General features: G+C 34.2%; 1 protein-coding gene across 2 annotated transcripts in view; it reads right to left on the reverse strand.

Moving 5' to 3' along the window:
• Positions 1 to 22,842, reverse strand: part of CEP290 (centrosomal protein 290) — an 89,148-nt gene that overhangs the window by 24,387 nt on the left and 41,919 nt on the right. For both annotated transcript variants that reach the window (XM_043880789.1, XM_043880783.1), the window contains 16 exons: positions 18,636 to 18,841; positions 17,566 to 17,717; positions 15,658 to 15,769; positions 14,580 to 15,035; positions 13,664 to 13,828; positions 12,581 to 12,688; positions 11,733 to 11,867; positions 9,590 to 9,856; positions 8,917 to 9,024; positions 8,076 to 8,275; positions 5,326 to 5,539; positions 3,975 to 4,112; positions 2,219 to 2,440; positions 1,783 to 1,905; positions 1,007 to 1,152; positions 530 to 685 (listed from right to left, as the gene is read on the reverse strand). In XM_043880789.1, coding sequence (XP_043736724.1) covers positions 530 to 685; positions 1,007 to 1,152; positions 1,783 to 1,905; positions 2,219 to 2,440; positions 3,975 to 4,112; positions 5,326 to 5,539; positions 8,076 to 8,275; positions 8,917 to 9,024; positions 9,590 to 9,856; positions 11,733 to 11,867; positions 12,581 to 12,688; positions 13,664 to 13,828; positions 14,580 to 15,035; positions 15,658 to 15,769; positions 17,566 to 17,717; positions 18,636 to 18,841 — 2,908 coding nt within the window. The remainder of the gene's footprint in view (positions 1 to 529; positions 686 to 1,006; positions 1,153 to 1,782; positions 1,906 to 2,218; positions 2,441 to 3,974; positions 4,113 to 5,325; positions 5,540 to 8,075; positions 8,276 to 8,916; positions 9,025 to 9,589; positions 9,857 to 11,732; positions 11,868 to 12,580; positions 12,689 to 13,663; positions 13,829 to 14,579; positions 15,036 to 15,657; positions 15,770 to 17,565; positions 17,718 to 18,635; positions 18,842 to 22,842) is intronic.

Below are 22,842 nucleotides of genomic sequence, written 5' to 3' on the forward strand. Positions count from 1 at the left end.
GTAGCATGTGGGCACCTACCGACCTGGGCAGTTCATCTTTCAGTGTCCTATTGTTTTGCCTTCTCACACTGTTCATGGGGTTCTCAAGGCAAGAATACTGAAATGGTTTGCCCTTCCCTTCTCCAGTGGAGCACGTTTTGCCAGAGCTCTTCACCATGACCCGTTTGTCTTGGGTGGCGCTACACGGTATGACTCATAGTTTCACTGAGTTAGACGAGTTTGTGGTCCAGGTAATCGGTGTGATTAGTTTTCTGGGACTGTGGTGTTCATTCTGTCTGCCCTCTGAGGGACAAGGATAAGGGGCTTCTGGAAGCCTCCTGATGCGAGAGACTGACTGAGGGGGAAACTGGGTCCTGTTCTGATGTGCAGGGCCATGCTTAGTAATTTCTGACCAAGAGTTACTGCAGTCTCTTCAAGCAGACTAGTAAATTCCTAAAGGAATTGTCTTGAACTTCCTGTGTTACCCAGTACCTTTTATGGTATATGTATGGTTTATTATATGCTTCTGCATGTCAGTGTATTAGCTTACCTCATATATGATATGTCATTTTCTAAGTCAAGATTTCTCTTTTTCAATTCTTCTAACTCTTTTTCTGACTCCAATGCTCGCGCTGCCATAACCTGATCAACAGTCAGGCCAGTTGTTTTCAGTTTCCTTTGCAGGGTAAGTTTCTCTTTATCAGCTCTGTGGGATTTAATACAGAATCATGAAAACGTACCATTCACTGTTTGGTTTGTTCAATTTATTAAATTGCAGCCTCCTTATTATAAGACATATATGCAAAAACCAGATTATTCGCTATTTGCTATGAGCTAACTTAAAGAAATTCCACTTAGAAATTGTTAAAATATATTTAGCACATATTTTAAAGAAAATAAAAACTGAAATATAGATAATAAATGATAATGCTAGAGAATTTCTCATTTTAGCAAGTACACAAAAACTATGTAACTTTCAGGTAAATGAAAAAGTGTACATAATTAAATTGTTTTACATTAAACTCACTTGGCAAAAAGATCCTTCAAAGTAGTCAATTGCTTTGTTAGAATATAGACTTCCCCCTCTTTCTCTTTTAACTTGTTTCGAATTCCCTCTATTTTGGTTTGCCATTTTTTACCTTCTTCCCACCTAATTACTTCTTCTCTGGCACTCTGTAAGTAATAACAAATTATTTACAACAAGTTTAATTATATGGATTTTGGCCAATTTGAGTTCTTCTTTAGATTATTTCTATTAGTTATTTTTTACTACAAAATAGTTTACTAGTTAACTTGTAAGAAAATTTCAAGCTATTTTTCATACTACAGAATCAATTTATGAGTGGTTTGGTTATTGATTATTACTGCAAACACTGAATATATCTAAGTCCCTCCGTTTACTCTGAAATAATAATAATCCAGTCCACTGAAGGATTAAAGAGAACACATCTGGGTCAAGAAGGAAGGATAAACATGCCCAGACTTCTTTCCTAAAGGTCTGTACAAACCAATCTATATAAACAATTACACTGAGAAAAGTGATAAATATAGCTGAATACATATAAAAGGATTTTGGATACTGTAATGTCAGAAAGAAGAGTAATTTCTGACTAAGAGTTACTGGTGTCTCTTCAAGTAGACTAGTAAATTCCTAAAAGACAGACATTTGTCTTGAATGTCCCTATGTTACCCAGTACCACGTATGGTATATGTATCAGATCCACAGATCAACAAATTATCTAGTCTTTAACTACATATTTAACTATCACTACCTTAAACATATCAGTACATCTCTTCACATACCTTTTCTTTCATAGGTTTCATTTCTGCTTCATCCACCTTTCTTTCCAGTTGACTTTCTAGCTTTTTAATTTTCTTTTGGAGTTCTTCAATTAAACTTTGTTTGTTATCCATCAGAGGTTTGCCCTAAAAAACAAGATGTAGTTTTACATGATAAATATTCCAACTGTAGAAACTTTGAGACTACAACTAACCATATGTTCTAAATGACACTGTTGATATTTAAGCATAACATGGTAACTACTTCTATATTTTAAAAAGATATCTACTTTAAAACTACAAATATAATAGAGGTCACTGAAGGAATTAGCAGCTACAGTAATCAAACTGATCTGAAAGCTAGTTTTAGCAAATATTACAGATAAAATGAAAAAGTGGAAATAAACTACTACCTGTATATTGTAAATCAAAACATTATCACAATTAAATGTAAGATTACCTGTAATCCACTGGTTAATCTTTTAATTTGCCTCTTCAGTTCATTATTCTCTTGATCAACTCCATCTTTCTCTCTAAGCATTTTACTATAGGCTTTTTGTTTATTTTGCAGTTCATTGGTTAAGTCATTTAAATTATCAGTTAGTGAGTTTTCTCTGTTTTTACTTGTTTTAAGAGCTTCTTTAAGTTTTAAAATATTTTCACTTAAATCTTCAATTTGTGACTAATACAAGACAAAGAAAGGTGTAAATCATAAATCGTCAGCAAATATCAGTGATAAAAGCAATAATAATAAAGTACACCACTAATACTTACTAATAAGAAAGTTTCAATCTAAATTTTTAAGTACACACATGCAAAAAAACCCACCACAAACTACATAAATTCTTCTATCTTCATTTCAAATGAACTAAGTCTACTTTCAGGGAAAAAACAAAACATGAAAAACCAGTCTAAAGCAATTCATCTTCAGCAAACACCTAGAGCCAAAACTTCATCAACTAAGCAAATGTTTCATTTTGGCTGAATTAATTTATTAGAAAAATAAGTAAATATCACTGTATAAAGCACTTTTTAAAAACACTGTGAAGCCTCAGAACAGCATAAAACAAAAGTCTTTTAGTAGTTTGTAATCTATTTTGTAAAGACAAGACATAAAAGGGCAGCTCACAGTACTAGACGGTATACATAAGCCACTAGAAAGGAGTTCCAAGCTGTCCTAGGTAGCAACATTGATGGGAATATTGGTCCTTAATATATGTTTTGTTGAATACATTATTACAGGCCCAAAGGGATTACCTATAGCCCTAATAGGAAATTAGTAGTATTATTACAGTTACACAAAATACAAACTCCCTTGGAAAAGTCAAAAATGGTTTCAAGAAAAATTACTGGAAGTATTTGAGGAATTCAGAGCAGAAATTTCAGACAAAGAGAATTTTTGTACATTTCAGCAGACAAAGAGAAAGGCACTGATCATCACAGGACTATACCTATTTACATATTTATGACTTACTGGATTTTTACTGTCAACTATGTTAATAATCTCAATAGGTCCAATAGGAGATTTTAAAAATCTGAGTAAAATCCAGTCCTTACATGGTTTAATGGTGATAAAGGGTATATATAAATTAAGCAAAAGTAAATAAAAATTACAAACAAAACATATAAAAACTAGATTTTTCATTTTATTCAAACTATATGAAACTTTATGTAAAAAAATTTAAAAATCACAATTAAATGTACACATTTTAGAAAACAAAATTTCATACAGTAATAAACCTAATAACTGGGTAAGAAAATAATACACTGTCAAAAATTAAGAAATAATTTTAAAAAGAAAAGGCTTTAATGTTAGGCAGCCGTATAGATTAAATGTGGACTACATGATTTCCATAATCTATTTCAGGGGCTAAAAAAGGAAAGCCAACTAAGTCATATTATGAACTCAGCAAAAACTAATCTCACTCATCAATACAGAATTAAAAAGGCCTAAGAAAAATGTTTCTTAAATTTAATTCTGTTAAGAGGACTATCTTATAAAGGACTACCCTTTACTAACCTTCAAGACAATATTCAGTGAATATGATAAAGATGTTTAGTGTTCAAAACTGTGAGTATTTGTACATCTATCCCACCAATTATTTATTAGAATAAATTCCTTATTCATTATCAGAATTATTATATATCTAGGTGAATTTTCTTCCAACAGGAATTGGTGGGAATTCTGTTACATGAATGCACATGTTGACGTTCACCTTTAGCTCTTTAGTTTGTCGATCCACAATCTGTTGGACATTGAGATTTGCCTCTTTCTGAGAAGTCACAGAGATAATACGTTCTTCAGCTGCTGCGGTCATGTCTGCCCGAAGTTCCAACAGTGCCCGACTAAGTGCCTAAAAGTTCCAAAACACATAATTTTTAAAAAATGACACTTTTATATGAGAAACATGTAATATAAAATATACACAAGATTCACTACTTTACACTATCCTCTTATAATATCATGAGTTTAATCAGTGTTCACAAACAACCCAACTGTTTCAAATGGATTTCCATTAGTAAGTGAACTCAATTCTTCCCAAATTGAGTGTGAGAATTCAAAATCTTGATAATGATAATTGTGGAAATCTAGCATTAAATCAAACAACCTGCATTATACATGTTTTATACCTGCATTATACAACCTGCATGTTTTATTCTCAAAATTCTATGCTGAAATATTTATTTAAATTACTCACTCAATATATGCTTCCATGTGAAATTAATTGAATTTAAGAAGACAAAGTTACAAGATTGCTGCTGCTGCTAAGATTAGAAAAGACTTAAAATTTGCCAATAAATTTCATGAGCTAGCACAGAAAAACAGTAGCACCTTCTAAAACAGTTAATTATATACAAAATCTGAGATAAATGGAAAACAAACCAATCTGTTAATCCACTGACCAACTCCTTTTCACAGCACTAACTCTGAGGTCTCCTTCTTTAATCTTTCCTCCTCTTATCCTATCTCCCTCTTAACCCCCAGAATTGTTTAAAATTTTTCAATTATTTAAATTGTTCAAAATGGCCTCAGTTTAAAAAAGAAAAGAAAAAAAAAAAGGCCTCAGTAACAGAGCATCCTAACAGAAAAGGAGAGAAAATATTTTCAAGAAGACTTCTCTTTATTTCCTATAGCTAGCCCGCAAATCAGACTGATAACACAGAGAGAGAAGTTGGACGATGTGTAGATGTGTTAGTCGCTCAGTCGTGTCCGACTCTGTGACCCTATGGGCTGCAGCCACCAGGCTCCTCTGCCCATGGAATTCTCCACGGAGTGAGTAGCCATTTCTTTCTTCAGGGATCTTCCCAATCCAGGGATCGAACCCAGGTCTCCCGCATTGAAGACAGATTCTTTACTGTCTGAGCCACCAGGAAAGCCCAAGTTGGACTATATTTGAACTTAAAAACACCACCAATTTATAGGGCTTTCTAAAAGAATTATCTTGAAAGACCCAACCTTGCTTAACAGCTTAAGATAATGCATGCTATCATCTTTTACAAATCTTCGCTAAAAGCATTCTACCACAAGTTTTTCTGAAATCTTGGTAACTTTCTATTGTTACTTACTTTTTGTTGTTTCTCTTTCAAGGCTAACTGGCTCTTTAACCTTTCTACTAGATTTCTCATTGTAGTTGTTGGAGCTCTTGAATTTGCTTCTTTTTGAGTCTGAAGTTCAGATTTTAAACTTTGTGACTCCTTTTGTGATTGCACCAGAAGACACCTCAAATTCTCTACTTCTGTTTTTATTTTTTTCACTTCATCTGCATGATTTTCTTGGAGCCTAATATACAGCAAACACATGTATTTAGTAGAGTGGTTGCTGCAATTAACAGTTTGATTGATACAAATTTTAAAGAACAAATGTTTGGTCCTCAGTATCCTTAAAAATCTAAGTCTCAATCCAAATCCTGAAAGATGAACAATTCGTTACTCCATTTAACTACTATTTAACTTAACATAAAATAGACTTTCTTTCAGTTTCTGCCTACTGTTTTTGCAACAACTGCATCAGTAATTTGTGGCTCTAGATGAAATAATATAGAGAATGAACAAAATAACACTTTAAATATTATGGTTCCTGCAAGATGCAACTGCTTCCTTTATATAAGGGTTTCTCAACCATGGCACTATTGACATTTTTGCTGGATAATTCTTCTTTGGGGGTGGGGGTTACTGTCTATGCATTTTAAAACATTTAGCAGTATTCCTTTCTTCTACCCACGAGATGCAAGTAGTACCTTCTAGTCATTCATCAAATATGTCTACATCAAATGTCCCTGAGGGGAGAGGAGAGCAAAATCACTTCTGCTTGAGAACCACTGCCCTATAGTGACATTTACAAAGACAAAAGATAAACTTTCACAGAAACCGTCCATGTGTACTCTTAATTTGTATATGGTTTTAAAGTCACTAGCATTGTATCTAAAACTCTGTAGCTGTATACTATTTGGAAGTAGACACTATAGTAGTAACCAAAGACTTTTTATAACTGAAGTGATTATGCACGCATGCATGTACAAAAACATAGTTAATTCAATTAATCCTACTGTTCATTCAACATTAGTCTTATAAATGGAATTACATCATTACATCCAGTTCACTGTATTTATATAGATATTACATTAATAAGGCCATCAATATGGAGATTCAAATTATTAAACTTTGTTCAATGAGAGAAAGGTATGTTAAACTATCAACAGGTACAGTATTAAACAATCTGAGACTTCTTTCTTACAGCAAAAACTTAAGTCAATTTAAATAATCATCAAACTATAAAAATATAAGGTTTCACTAAAGAAATCACACAGAACTATAATTGTCTAAGAAGTATTAAAATATGCATGCATACCGTTGTGCACACAGAGAATAAAAGTATTAGCTTTAGGCTAAAATGACAAAGGTACAAGACAACAACTTCAAGTGTTTCAGGTGGCAAAATATTAAATATACAAGGTAATATCAAAAGTTGATTATTTTCAACATCCAAGAATCAGATTCAGAAATGAAAGAACTGTTATGCTCTAAAATATGACAGAAACTTTATATATCAAAAACAGCACCTCATGTATAAAGTTTAACAGAAAGAGGAAATACAGATTGAAAATATACCACATGCTACTTTAATTCTCTTTTCTATTAGAGAATAGTTTATTTAAAGTGGCAGCTTCTTAATAAAGCAAAAATAGTGTTAACTTTGTCAGAAGCATATTGGATAAATGAATAAAAAATCAAAGGTTCTAATAAGGACCTCAGAGATGGAATAGAATTGTAAGTCAAGTAGTTTACTTTCTCATTTTTTTTTTCAGATAAGAAACTGAGCACCAGAGATAGTTCTACAGTGATTACAAAACACCTAAATATAAACCTATCTTATTTTATTTTATTTGTTTATTTATTGATTTATGGCTGCGCTGGGCCCTTGTTGCTGCATACAGGCTTTCGGCGAGTAGGCGGGGTACTCTCTGGTTGCAGTGTGGGCATTTCACTGAGGTGTGGTGGAACATGGGCTCAAGAGCATGCAGGGTTCAGCAGTTGCAGCCCCTGGGCTCAACAGCTGAGGCTGGCCGGCTCCAGGGCGCAGGCTCGGCAGTTGTGGTGCATGCGCATTGTTGCCATGCTGCATGTGCAATATTCCCGAACCAGGGACTGAATCCTGGTCCCCTGCATTGGCAGCTGGATTCTTAACCACTGCATCACCAGGGAACTCCTATACCTATTTTAGTTTTAAAATACATATTCTGATAAATGACTGGACAATGTTTAGAATTTCTAATATAGAGAATGCTGTGAGCCCTCTACTGTTTATGTAGTTAATAAAAAAGATTAATATTTCATTCAACAAATATTTGAGCCTTAAACGTATGCCACAAACTGTTACAGGTATATAAATAAAAGTTTTGTATTTATGTTACTTTACAATTTTCAAACTACTTCCATATATAGCATCATTTGGCCTTCATATAACCACCTTGAAAGAGCCAGAGTAAGTATTGTCATTTTCCTTTACAGATAATAAAAAGGAAATTTTCAAAGGTTAAAGATGAGATTCTACACAAGAATCTTTTCAGTCAGACTGACTAGATTCAAATCATGGCTTTCCCATCTTCTCCTAGGCATGTTACTGAGGCTTTCTGTAGCTTAGCTTCCTATCTGCAAAATGGAATGACTTTCCCATATCATCAGTAGCACTGAGGATAAAATGAGATAGTATAGTCAATATTTTTAAACCAGTGCATGATATAACAAATGCTTACACTTATATTTATTATATCATTATTCCCATTTTCCTATATTTACAATATATTTCTAAGACTTACCGTAATTTCATATTCTCAAACTCTTTGATTTTTAATTCAGTGATTTCTTTTTGTCTCTCTAAATCTTGAGATACTTGTTTTAGTTTGATCACAAGTGAGGAGAGAGAGTCATCTTGCTCTGCTACTGTCTGTTCCATCTCAGCCAAACGAATAAAATGCTTGTTGGTAGGAACTGGAGTGGGAGACTGTTTTATCAAATCCTATGAAATATCATTATATTAGCCATGAGCAGGTACAATGCAATGTCATACTTATCTCATAATTTTAACTTGGTTCCTTAAGTGATCAAAACAATATCAAATCTAAAATGTAATGAAGGCAATGAAGGCTTAAAGACAGGAAATAGAGATCTTATTCTTTGTATTCCCAGCATCTGGCAAAGTACCTACATGTAGGGAAGGATCAATAAATAAATGTTGATTGAATTAATGAGTTAAAGTTTGAGGAAGCTAAGGTTTGCATGTTAGGAGAAGAAAGACAGGTCATTTTGCACATACAGAATACAATGATCAAGAGGCAAGAATAAACTGAATTCAGAACATAGAAAGCAGTTAGATACAGGTAAACTAATAATGTGCAGATTTGAAAAGAAAGACAGAGGTCAGAGGAAGAAATACAAACATGATTTTCTAGGCAGCAGTAAGCTATAACAAATGTAGGTCTAGGGAAAAAAATGATCAGAGCTGTGTTCTCAGATTATTCTGGCAAAAAGAAAGAAAAAGTAGGATGGCTACCAATCCCCTCTCCCCCAAAACAGAACTAAATTTTCAACTGTATGGTCTGAAAAATCAATAAAGAATAGAACAAAGTTTCTAGACTCTTACCCAACCTGTAATCTTACCCAAGCTGTTTCTTTGAATTTACTGAGTGAACTATCAGCCTGAAGTTCTAATTTACGATGAAGAATATGAAGTTCTTCTTCATGTTTCTTAACAATTTCTCTTTGCTCCTGTTTTATAACAAATTAAAACCATAGCTTACATTGTGATTCATAAATTTACATTGTAAAAGTCTTAAATATTTTATCTTTAATATACTAAAATCCTTATGAGAGGGAAGGAACAACATGTGCATACATTTCCCTAGCACATGTTCAACTTGACAAGCCTAGCCTTAGAGTATAATTTATTCTTAATATTAGAATAATATGTATTCATTATCTTTTAACTTGTTTTAGCAAATTTTTAAATTTTAGATTTTACCCCTTAAAGTTCCAGCAAATTTGATTTCCACTGATACCAGTGTGATGGATTTCTTTCTAACTTACTGCCTCAATCTTTACCTATTAACTTGAAATCACAGTTTCACCATGAACGCCATTACTGGTTTACTCAGTCAATAACACAAACTGCCAGTTTTACTGACAGATCTGTAATCCAATCACGTGAAAGTAACAATACCTGAATAGAATCATTTGAAAATAAGAAATGAAACACCACTTCAGGGCAGAATAGTATTTGGCATTTGTCTAAAAAACACCATAAGAAATAAGACAGCATAACATAGTAAAATACCTCTCTGGCTTTTTCTAGCAGATGCTGATACTTCTTCAACACTTCTTCCTTTTGATTTAACCTTGCTTGCATGTTTGCAATGGTCTGATGAGCAAGTTTCAATGTGTGATGAGATTTGGGTTCCACCTCTTTTCTACAGAACTCAGCTATAAGCTTTTCTTGTTCTGCAGTGGCAGGCAATCGAAGCCTCAGTTCATTGATTACTTTGTCTCTTGATAGAATATTCTCCTCTGCTAACCGTAAAGCAGATTCTTTTTCTCTTAGTTTCTGTAATGATAAATCATTAAAAAAAATGTAATTTTTTTTTAAATGCTTCATCTGAATTTTAGTCAGACTGGTGGCGGTGGTTTAGTCACTAAGTTGTGTCCAATTCTTCCTACCCCATGGACTGCAGCCTGCCAGGCTCCTCTGTCCATGAGATTCTCTGGGCAAGAATACTGGAGTGGGTCGCCATTTCCTTCTCCAGGGGATCTTCCCGATGCAGGAATCGAACCCAGGTCTCCTGCATTGCAGGCAGATTTTTTACCAACTGAGCTAAAAGGGAAGCCCACTATAGTCAAATGCTACTTTCAGTTCAGTTGAGTCGCTCAGTTGTGTCCGACTCTTTGAGACCCCATGGACTGCAGCACATCAGGCCTCCCTGTCCATCACCAACACTCGGAGTTTACTCAAACTCATGTCAGTTGAGTCGGTGATGCCATCCAACCATCTCATCCTCTGTCGTCCCCTTCTCCTCCTGCCCTCAATCTTTCCTAGCATCATGGTCTTTTCAAATGAGTCAGCTCTTCGCATCAGGTAGCCAAAGTATTGGAGTTTCAGCTTCAGCATCAGTCCTTCCAATGAACATTCAGGACTGATCTCCTTTAGGGTGGACTGGTTGGATCTCCTTGCAGTCCAAGGGATTCTCAAGAGTCTTAATAAGGTTAAACTGCATTTCTATGTGACAGCAGTTATCTACATGCCTATTTTATTTATAAGATTATTATATAGGTTAGCAACTTCATTGTTATGATGAAGATGAAATTTAGTTACAATACTTTATTTAGACCTTATAGTTTTGGAAATAGGAATGTGTGGTGGTGATAGATCTATAAAGAAAATGTAATAAATCATTTATTTTGATTCACTGACTCATTAGAGCACCAGAAGAGTAACCCATAGAAGTCAACAAAGTACAAAAGTTGGAATTTTGGTGGTCTGAGCCAATGGATTTCCATTATAAAATGTGCAGCTTCTCAAAACAAAACAGAAAATAGTATTTATTTCTCAAATAATTAAAGAATCAAAGAATTAAGCAAATACTCAAAAATCAAATAACTCAGTGGCAATTCACATAAATGAGAAATTTACAATATAGAAGACAATTTAAGTTTCTTTGGTTTATTTAAAAATGCACAATTTAAACAATTGTTTTAAATGTATTTACAATAATAAGATTTTCATTTTAGTTGACATCTAAATATATTCAGTTTATACTATTTTCTGTATAATTTAATAAAGAAGAGAGATGTGACCATCTATTAACCAAATTTAAGACCTAGATTAAACTAAGAAACAATTTCTAGTTTACCTTCAAGCCTTTTAACCATCCACAAAGAGGAACTGAACTGAAAATTGATCCAGAGTTTAGAACATACGCTTCAAAATAAAATATAAAAATAAAGATGAAAACAATTCTTGATCATTGAGGGTAAGGAAACACATTGCTCATAAAGCTGCAGTCAAATGTTCTTTCATGCTAGCAACTGATGAGTGTGCCCAAAAGGGACAAGTAATGACTAAAAGAAGAGTGATTTCAAATTAGCCATATCTACTGTTCTTTATCGGCAAAAGACAAGACTAAAGAAAAGTAGAGAGTGGAATAAGCAACAGATTCATCATTTTATGCTTCATCCTCATTTAAAAATGTTATTTAGAAAACTCCAGAAGTATATCCAATAATACACTTATCAAAATGTAAGAAGAAGAGGGCAACAGAGGATGAGATGGTTGGATGGCATCACCAATGAAATGGACATGAACTTGAGCAAACTCTAGGAGATGGTGAGGGGCCAGGAAGCCTGGCATGCTACAGTCCACGGGGTCACAAAGAGTCAGACTTACTGAATAAACAACAAAAAAATATGCAAATTCTTCTAATTACCTCTTCCAGTGATCTGCAAGTTGCTTGGGTTTCTATGATTATTCTGATATTTTCCTTAATTTTTCTTAGAGCAATCTCGAGTTGATTCGGAATGGGCAAACTAGGGTCTGGCATTGATCCTGTAGCCTCTTCAAACTATTGAGAAATAGAATTTTTTTTAAAAAAGCAGTTGCAACATTGGAAATAACAATATCAATTTTTACAACTATATGACAAGACATGGTTAAACTCCACTTATAGCTGACACATAAAAAGATATCATCAATTAAAATTCCAACTCAGCCATAAAAAGGAACAAAACTGGGTCATTTGTAATGATGTGGATGACCCTACGTCTGTCATACAGAGTGAAGTAAGTCAAAAAGAGAAAAACAAACATCGTATTATAACACATATACATGGAATCTAGAAAAATGGTACCGATGAACCTATTTGCAGGTCAGGAATAAAGACACAGATGTAGAGAATGAACTGGTGGACACAGTGGGGGAAGGAGAGGGTGGGACGAATTGAAAGGGTATATACACTACCACATGTAAAATAGAGAGATACTGGTAAACCAGTGTATGACATGGGGAGCTCAACTCAGTACTCTTAACAAGCTAGAGGGCAGGATGCAGCGACTGGGAGGGAGGCTTATGAGGGATGGGACATATGTATACATATAGCTGATTCACAATATTGTATACCAGAAACTAATGCAACACTGTAAAGCAATTATCCTCCAACTAAAAAAAAAAAAGAAAAAAACAAATAAAATAAAATTCCATCCAACCTTAGAAAATACTTCTATTGGTTAACACTATAGGTCCTGCTATAGAGTAGCAAACAGGATTAATCATTTATACCTTTTGTGCTTCACTTAGTATTTCATTTTGCTGACGGTCAAAAACATCTAGTTGACGTTCCAGTTCAACTTCTCTCTGATCCCAAGCCATTTGTCTTTCTTCATGAAACTAAAAAAAGATAGTTGGGTCATATACACACAGAGACACTCACCAGGCCTATTAGAAGAATTTTTACATACATTTTTCTCCTTTAATCCTCACAATAACCATTTGAGGTCACTGCTATTATTTTCATATTAAGGAAAAAGGAAGAAAATTCAGAGATTAAGTAATTTGCCTAAGATCACAAAGACAGGCAGGCGTGGAGTCAGGATTTCAACCCATCCATGTACCCATCCATTCAATCATCCAAAACATGTTTAATGACATATTCTATGTGGCAAGTACTATTCAAGACAATGAGAACACAGCAGTAAACAAAACCAAGTCCCTTTTACCACAGGATTTATATACTACTGAGGGGGAGATAGTAAACAAATAAGTATGTCATATGTCAGAGGGCGATGAGTGCTATGGAGTAAAATGAAACTAGGTAATCCCTATTTAAGGAATCTTGATGATAAAATTTACTGTTGTATGTTGGGTAACTAGTGAAGGCCTCACTGATGAAGGTAAGACATGAGAGGTAAGATCAGAAGGCAGTGAAAGCATAAATAATACTGGTATCTTAGGTAAGAACAATTTAAGCAGAAGGAACAACAAAATTTCTAAGGCAAGTCAGCATCTGCTTAGTGAATTTCATCTGCCTCCAAAGCTTCGGTGCTTTATTCTATACCAAGCTGCCTTCTCTTATTCCATCAGTGACTGCCAGTAGAAACTTGTAAAGGTGAATTCAAATAACCAATAGTGAAATAAAAATTAACTTACCAAATAAACTTGTTTATGAATTCTTCCTTTTAAGACTACTAATGAAACTAAATAAATGAATAATGTATTTTTCGTATAGCTTAAAAAATAAGAGGATATTTTATAAGAATAATAATAGAAGCTATACTTGATTACGAAAATAACATAGTCATCAATGCAATGTCGTTATATTAAAAACCTTAGCAACAAAACACCAAAATAAATATAAAATGAAACCTTATTCTGCTGCACAATTTCTTCCTCCAGACTACAGATTGTATGCTCATATTCGGAAATTATATTATTCAAATATTTTATTTCTTCTTTATCCTTGACTAATTCTCGATTGAGTTTAAGCTCTTGAAGACGGAGTTCTTCTATTTTTGTGTGCCAACTGATTACCTAAATATTTATAAATTACATATATAAATGTTAATATTATGTTAATAAATAATGTATTTCTCTACCAATCTTAATGATTTTAATACAAATTAATGGACATTCTAAAATAAGATATAAAATTATCCTTGGTGGTGCCAAAAAGAAAAGTTTATTTAGAATTTCTATAGACTTTTTTAATAAGTAGACTCGTACCATAAAACATTTTTCAGAAGATGCTGAAATGGATATCACTAACATTCACATTTATTTATTCATTTACTTTCATGTATTTGTTGGGTCCTTAGTGTTTGTGTGTAATTGCAACATTGGTTTAACTTTCATAAACAAAAATCCCAATGTTTCTAGCCTAGAGAATAAAATTTAATTTCAAAATAATTATTTTTCATTAGTTCCTTCCAAATAAGAGTAAAAACAAAATTACATTAAAAAATAAATGGGCCAACTACTTGTTTAATCACTATAATGTTTAAGGATAATTACAATTAATATTTAATTAATATATACTTCCCTAGAGTGTTTAAAATTCTTTGATATTACAATCTAAGCATTTCTACTGAAACTATGGCTTAGAGGAATCACATTTTATTTATAAACAGATATTCTAATAGCCCAAACTCCTAATAAAATCTAAATTAATAAATTATATCTGGAATTTTGCTCATATATTAAGCATTTTCCACTTAGGCACATATTAACTCAAAATTATTATGTAACTCTTTCAAAAATACTGAACTTAAAATCAGTGTTTTACCTTTTGGGCTCCCCTGGCATCCTTTAAAGTGCTTATTAAATCTTCCAGTCCCTTTAACTTTAATTCCATCTCTAGTGTTTTGTTCTTCAGACTTCTATGCTCTTGTTGAGAATTTTTCATTTCTTCCATTATCTTAAGTTTGTCATTTTGTAACTGAATCATTGTCTTAGAGAACTTTTCCTGTTGTGCCAAAGGTAAAGCTCCACTAAATTGTCGTCGTAGAGACTGAATTGTTTGGCGCAGATGTTTTGCTCTGTTTCTCCCCTCCAAACGGGCATAAAAGAGAGCTTGTTCTTTTTCATCAAGTTTCTGCTCTAAGCGCAAATTCTGGGCCTCCACCTTCTGCAGTTTAGCTGTAAGTGACTCCAGCTTACAGAGAGCAGCAGCCTCACCAGCTTGGAGAGAGACTACGTGTTGGTGCAGCTTGGCAATGAGCGCCTTTTCGTCAGACTGTGCCTAATATAAAAATAAATATTTGTAGTAAGTTTCAAGTTTTCCCAGTAAAACTTACCATGGATTTAAAAATCAGAATTTACTAATTGAAAACAATATGCTACATGAGATCTGACAAAAATCTAACATTGCTTTAACATAAATTGCAAAAGAATGAAGAAGAAAAAGAACTAGAATGCAACTTATTTAAAATCTAAATCTGGCGCCTAACTACATACCAGTTGGAATATTACAAAGCTTTTTTTATACTTCCATATGTAAATAACAATACTGATAATAATACTAATGTAGACAACGGGCAATTTTTTTAATCCTAAAAAAACTATAATGTTAGAATATGTGAAAAACTATACATAGATACAAGAAACAATACTGTTATGAAAGATATTTCTCCCCATTGTCTGAACTGTGATCAGTAGTTGGCACAATGCATCTATAAGCATTTAAATGCTTTTCTGTGTTATCAATGGCATTTCAAATTAAAGTTTTTCTAATCAAGTTACAATTAAAGAAAACAGGAGCCTCGATTTGATATATCCTGATTAAAAATACAAAATGATCCAATATCTAATGTAAATTTTGGAAAGGAAAAGACTCTGTGTCGAAGAGTTAATACTGCACATACCTGATAGTCTAACAGCTGTGTTCTGATGGACTCTACTTCCTTCTCCCTGGACTGTTGTTGTGCATTCAAAATTTCAACTTGCCTTTTGGCAATATCAGAAATCTCTTTTAGTCTAGAAAGTAGTAAGATACTTCAGATATGATTAGGTATATACTCTAAGTAAATAAATACTAGAATTTCCAATTTCTAGACCCTTGTAGAAAAGCTGTTAGCCGGCAGCATCTCTTCTTTTTATGAAATAGTAAAGTTTCCTGAAGTATTTCATGAAACATAATTCCATGAGAGGTTAATAAGTTTTAACCTCTGCATTCCCAACATTCCTCTCCCTTGAAAATTCATATACACAGTATCACATCAAATGCTCTGAGAAGTTCTAAAGTAAAAAAGGATCTCAATCTGTACATATACATTTTCCAAACATAAATGACCAACAAACTCCTGTCACAATTTTTTTCATGAGACATTTGTTACCATGGTTTGGTATAGCTGGAATAAGGTATTAGGTAAGCTTACTTGACAAATTGTACAGTTATGGTTACAGAAATTTAAAATTTCAAGGTCAATTAATGAATGCTTTAATTGACTAATTTATAAGTTAGCAGAAATGTGAAAAAGATTATACATTTATTCCAATTACCAAAAAAGGAGGGGAGCTTAATGATAATTATTAAATGTCCTATATGACTACTGTGATAAGATTAAATAGGTAAAGTAAAATGCATTTTACTTTGGACTGGAGAAATTTTAGTTCAGTATAACTGCTAAGTTTGGTTTCCTCATATTGATTAGAAACTCTCACTGCCAGTTATATAAGTCTTAATCAATTAAAATACAACAAAATGATTAATTATAACTTAGTTTACTAAAAAAGGTGAGGTCCATGACATAAGAAGAATAAAGGAGTCCTTCATAGTGAAAGGGCTGAAAATGAGTGATATTACCAAAACAAGGTTCCAAAACAGTGGCTATAACTTTATGGGTAAGCCATAACTCTTTTTACTAATTATTTGAGATTGAGGAATCAACTCCAGGATCCTCATACCACTCTAAAGCGGTTAACACATGATTACAAACAAATGAATACAAGCACTACTGGTGTATAGTACTTCCTCCTACATATATTTTGAATTCTAAGAGAATAAACTGTTTTTTTATGTAAAATGAAAACAACAAATGTTATCTGGATTATTAAGTGGATTAGGATGATTCAATATATATTTAATACAAAGCACAGCGCATAGTGGGTAGCTTCCCAGGTGCTCGTCCACCTGCCAGTGTAGGCGATGCAGGTTAGAGCCCTGGGTTGGGAAGATTCCCTAGAGAAGGAAATGGCAACCCACTCGGTATTCTTGAAGGGAGAATTCCATGGACAGAGGAGCCTGGTGGGCTACAGCTCATGGGGTCACAAAGAGTCAGACACGACAACGAATGAGCCCACACACAGTAGACAGTAGATACCCAAGATGTGCAAACTGAATCAAATCTGAATTGTTCTTTATATTTTTACAGCAACCCTATTGTAAGTAGATATACTATTACTCTCTTAGTAAGTTTAAATAAATGCCACAACCCTTCCTTCCAAAAAGATACTAGTATGTGAAAAAAAATAGATCTCACAGGGTCCTGATGCCAAGTTCTGTGTTTTCTGTAATACTGGACTCTGATAAATGAAAATCTTGAGAAGTTATTTCCTCTCCAACATTACTATGTATGCCAGTTAAATATCAACCTTGTTAACATTACTTAACAGAGTTCTTACAAAAAGAAACCGCATCAACTGCCACTAAGGATATTGTCCTTTACCACTGCAACGAGGTTTCATAAACACAAAGTACAGTGGATACAGCTAACCAAAAGACTAACATGGACACAGCTAATCAAAAGACCAAAACTTGCACATGCACTTACTTTGATACTTCAACCTTTAGTTCCATTTCACTCTTCTCTAATTCTAGAATGTGTTGCCTGTCAGCATCACTTACTGTCTTGCTCACACTATCAGCTAATTCATCTCTTAACATCTGTTCCACTTTCTGTGCCTCCAAATTGATTCTGGTAAGCTGGGAAAATAACAAAAGATGTTCAGAAATACTAGTTTTTGGTGAAGTCTTTCCTTTTAATATACCCTTAAGCATCCTACAGTCTTTCTTTATTTTAGTCCAGATACTAATTTGGGTGTCAAGTATTAAGAATAGATTGAAGATGATGAGAGAAAAAGCCAGGAACAAATTAGGAAAACTCTAGTTGTATGTCAACTCACCAAGTCATTTATATTGGTCAACTCATAATCTAATAAGATATGAATCTATGATACTATTAATTTACTTTAAATGTTTGTTATATTTTACTTCAATTATATCATCTATAAATAAATCTAGTTAATATTAGTAAAATTTTAATATATTACTTAATGACTCAGTTAAAACAAACAAATAACATGAATGACCTGAGAAATTTACTAAGTCTCAAGGAAGAGTGCTTCTTCATTGTAAATTGTTGAATATTTGCAAACTATATTATTGCCAGACAATTTAATAATTTTGACCATATCAAAAAAGTCTAAAAACTTTCTATTAGAATGAAGTCCCTGAGAGGAGAGATAACTGTCTTTCTTATTTTGTGCTATAACTCCAGCACCCACACAGCATCTGGAATGTTATAGGCACTCAGAAATAATAATTGTTAAATGAATGGATGACAATGGAAGGAAATTCCATTATTAAGCAAATAACATCATTTTGCACATTAAATCTAAATTTTGTAATGCTGGTATGAAATAACAACTTAATCACAGGAATACATGGTTTCTTTTTAAACATTTCAGATATTAAACTACATTATTTATCCATTACATGAAACATAAGCACCATATTAATATGCTGCTTCAGAGTTACAAACAAACTTCTTCCAATAATACAATGGCTACCATGAATAATTCTTTACTCTCTAACTGTATGATAAAAATTATAATATCAAACCTCAGCAAATTTGGTTTCCAATTCAAAATTGCGTTCTTCCATTTGCTGTAGTGAAGTCTTCACATGTTCGTACATTTTTTGAGAATGTTCAGCCCGCTGCCTTTCATTTAATTCCTTCATCTCCAGCATAGTGATTTTTTTTGAAATAGAAACAATCTCACTGTTGGTTACAGACTTCTTTGCCTTATCCATGTTAGATTCATTTCCTATATGCAACGATATGTTGGTAAATCTCATGCTCTTCTTATCAAAATGTTATCCCCAATATTTTAGACACCATATAAGGAGGGAGTACGGTTCTGTGGAAAACACATGAGCCTTCTGAATTATGACAGACCTGGACACTAGTCGTAGCTGTTACAGCTTGTCTGTATGCTGCCTACCCCATTTAATCTCTCTGGAACTTCCATGTTTCATCAATCAAATGATCATAAAAATTATTCTTCATAGGGGAAAGGTGTATCGTGCTTTACTTTACTGAGCTTTGCAGATAACTGCATTTTTTTCTTTTTGTTTTTAAATTGAAGGTATGTGGCAACAGGCCTGAGCTGAGGGAGTCCACTGGTGCCATTTTTCCAATACCGTTTGCACACTTTGTGCTTTTGAGTCACAATGGGAATTCTCACAATATTTCACCCTTTTCCATGACTAGTATATTTGTTATGTGATCCATGATGAATGATCTTTGATGCTACTACTATGACAAACTGAAGGTTCAGATGATGGCTATCATTTTTTAGCACTAAAGTATTTTAGGATTAAGGTATGCCCATTATTTGTTTATATATAATACGATTGCACACCTAATAGACTATAGTATAGTGTAAACATAATTTTTATAGGCACTGGAAACCAAAAAGTTTCTGTGACTCATTTATTGCACTATTTGTTTTGTTGTGCTGGTCTAGACCTGAACTTGTAGTATATCCAACATATGCCTGTACAGAAGTAACAATGTAAAAGATGTAGTATAGGAGGTATCACAAATAGGAAGTCAAAAAAGGGCAAATAAATACATTTTGTTAACTGAGAAACACACTATCAGAAGAAATACAGTGAAGTTACACTACTCTGTGAATGCAAGTTCAATGACTTTACTTTTAAAGTCTTAAAGAGTAAAAAAGTAAAACCTGAAGCCATGTGATTTATGGATTTCACCAAATATCTTCTTTAACCCTGAATATTATTTGGCTTTTGTATATATCTAATGGGCTTCCCAGGTGGCGCTAGTGGCAAAGACACTGTCTGCCAATGCAGAAGATCAAAGAGATGCGGGTTTGATCCCTGGGTTGGGAAGATCCCCTGGGTAGAGGAAATGACAACCCACTCAAGTATTCTTGCCTGGAGAATCCCATTATTTTATTATTATCTTTAAATATTTATTTATTTGTTCGGCTGTAGCAGGTCTCAGTTGCCACACACAGGTCTTCAATCTTTGTTGCAGAATGTGTGGTCTTTTAGTTGCGGCATGAGAACTCTCAGTTGTAGCATATGGGATCTAGTTCCCTGAACAGGGATCGAACCGGGACCCCCTGATGTAGCAGTGCAGAATCTTGGTCACTGGACCACCATCAAATTATTTATTTTAGTTAATTTTATTAGTTATTATGCCCTCATCTCATATATGCAGTTGTATAGCTTATTTTTGGACACAAAAGTTTGTGCTTAAATGAATAGAAAACAAAAAAACCACCCCAATTTACAATGGAAAGGTATCATGTAGGAAAGTCTTTAGTCATTTTTTAAGAAAAGAAAATGAATATTTCTGTTATGCATAACAGATGTGCTCCAGGAAAAAGAGAAAATTTGGTAGAGAGTTTTATTTTTTAGAGTATCAATTAATCATTATGTTCAGGGAAGTCAATTATTTTTAGGAACTGTGCAGTGATTCATTTTGTCTTTTACAATAATGCCCTTCTCCTATCTTTCTAGCTTCAAAAGCTTGCGTTCTATAACTGACTTTGCTCAAAAGTACATAAAATTTTTTGAAACCAGGCAAATTGTTTTGGTGTCTACATCAGTTTTAAGAAGTACTTCATTTTTTCCTGTATGTATCTTTAAAATAGTATATGATTTTAGAATAGTTGCTGCAGACAGTGATCAAATAACTAGTAGTAACATTACTGAAAAGCTAAATGTGTTAGGAAAACATTATGGAACCATTTAGGCAAGTAAGCATCATGAAGGACAGAAAAAAAGTTGCAGTAAATATAAACATACAAAGAACATAAAACCCCTTTCCATTCTCTTTTGTGCTAAACTCTGATAGTGAAAAGAGACACTCCTGTATTTGGAGTGTCCTAGGGAGAGGAAGTGGTCAAACAGGAGATGGCAAGAGTCGACATTCTAGGAATCAGAGAACTAAAATGGACTGGAATGGGTGAATTTAACTCAGATGACCATTATATCTACTACTGTGGGCAAGAATCCCTTAGAAGAAATGGAGTAGCCATCATAGTTAACAAAAGAGTCTGAAATGCAGTACTTGGATGCAATCTCAAAAACGACAGAATGATCTCTGTTCGTTTCCAAGGCAAACCATTCAATATCACGGTAATCCAAGTCTATGCCCCAACCAGTAATGCTGAAGAAGCTGAAGATGAATGGTTCTATGAAGACCTACAAGACCTTTTAGAAATAACACCCCAAAAAGATGTCCTTTTCATTATAGGGGACTGGAATACAAAAGTAGGAAGTCAAGAAACACCTGGAGTAACAGGCAAATTTGGCCTTGGAGTACAGAATGAAGCAGGACAAAGGTTAATAGAGTTTTGCCAAGAGAACACACTGGTCATAGCAAACACCCTCTTCCAACAACACAAGAGAAGGCTCTACACATGGACATCACCAGACGGTCGACACCGAAATCAGACTGATTATATTCTTTTCAGCCAAAGATGGAGAAGCTCTATACAGTTAGCAAAAACAAGACCAGGAGCTGACTGTGGCTCAGATCATGAACTCCTTATTGCCAAATTCAGACTTAAACTGAAGAAAGTAGGGAAAACCACTAGACCATGCAGGTATGACCTAAATCAAATCCCTTATGACTATACAGTGGAAGTGAGAAACAGATTTAAGGGACTAGATCTGATAGAGAGCCTGATGAACTATGGACGGAGGTTCATGACATTGTACAGGAGACAGGGATCAAGACCATCCCCATGGAAAAGAAATGCAAAAAGGCAAAATGGTTGTCTGAGGTGGCCTTACAAATAGCTGTGAGAAGAAGAGAAGCGAAAAGCAAAGGAGAAAAGGAAAGATATTCCCATTTGAATGCAGAGCTCCAAAGAACAGCCAGGAGAGATAAGAAAGCCTTCCTCAGCGATCAATGCGAAGAAATAGAGGAAAACAACAGAATGGGAAAGAGTAGAGATCTCTTCAAGAAAATTGGAGATATCAAGGGAACATTTCAGGCAAAGATGGGTTTAATAAAGGACAGAAATGGTATGGACCTAACAGAAGCAGAAGATATTAAGAAGAGGTGGCAAGATTACACAGAAGAACTGTACAAAAAAGATCTTCACGACCCAGATAATCACAGTGGTGTGATCACTGACCTAGTGCCAGACATCCTGGAATGTGAAGTCAAGTGGGCCTTAGGAAACATCACTACGAACAAAGCTAGTGGATGTGACAGAATTCCAGTTGAGCTATTTCAAATCCTGAAAGATGATGCTGTGAAAGTGCTGCACTCAATATGCCAGCAAATTTGGAGAACTCAGCAGTGGCCACAGGACTGGAAAAGGTCAGTTTTCATTCCAATCCCTATGAAAGGCAATGCCAAAGAATGTTCAAACTACCGCACAATTGCACTCATCTCTCACGCTAGTAAAGTATTGCTCTAAATGCTCCAAGCCAGGCTTCAGCGATACATGAACAGTGAACTTCCAGATGTTTTAAGCTGGCTTTAGAAAAGGCAGAGGAACCAGAGATCAAATTGCCAATATCCGCTGGATCATCGAAAAAGCAAGAGACTTCCAGAAAAACATCTATTTCTGCTTTATTGACTACGCCAAAGCCTTCACTGTGTGGATCACAATAAACTGTGGAAAATTCTGAAAGAGATGGCAATACCAGACCACCTGACCTGCCTCTTGAGAAACCTGTATGCAGGTCAGGAAGCAACAGTTAGAACTGGACATGGAACAACAGACTGGTTCCAAATAGGAAAAGGAGTACGTCAAGGCTGTATATTGTCACCCTG

The sequence above is a fragment of the Cervus elaphus genome, chromosome 3, assembly GCF_910594005.1.
Source record: "Cervus elaphus chromosome 3, mCerEla1.1, whole genome shotgun sequence".
Lineage (NCBI taxonomy): Eukaryota > Metazoa > Chordata > Mammalia > Artiodactyla > Cervidae > Cervus > Cervus elaphus.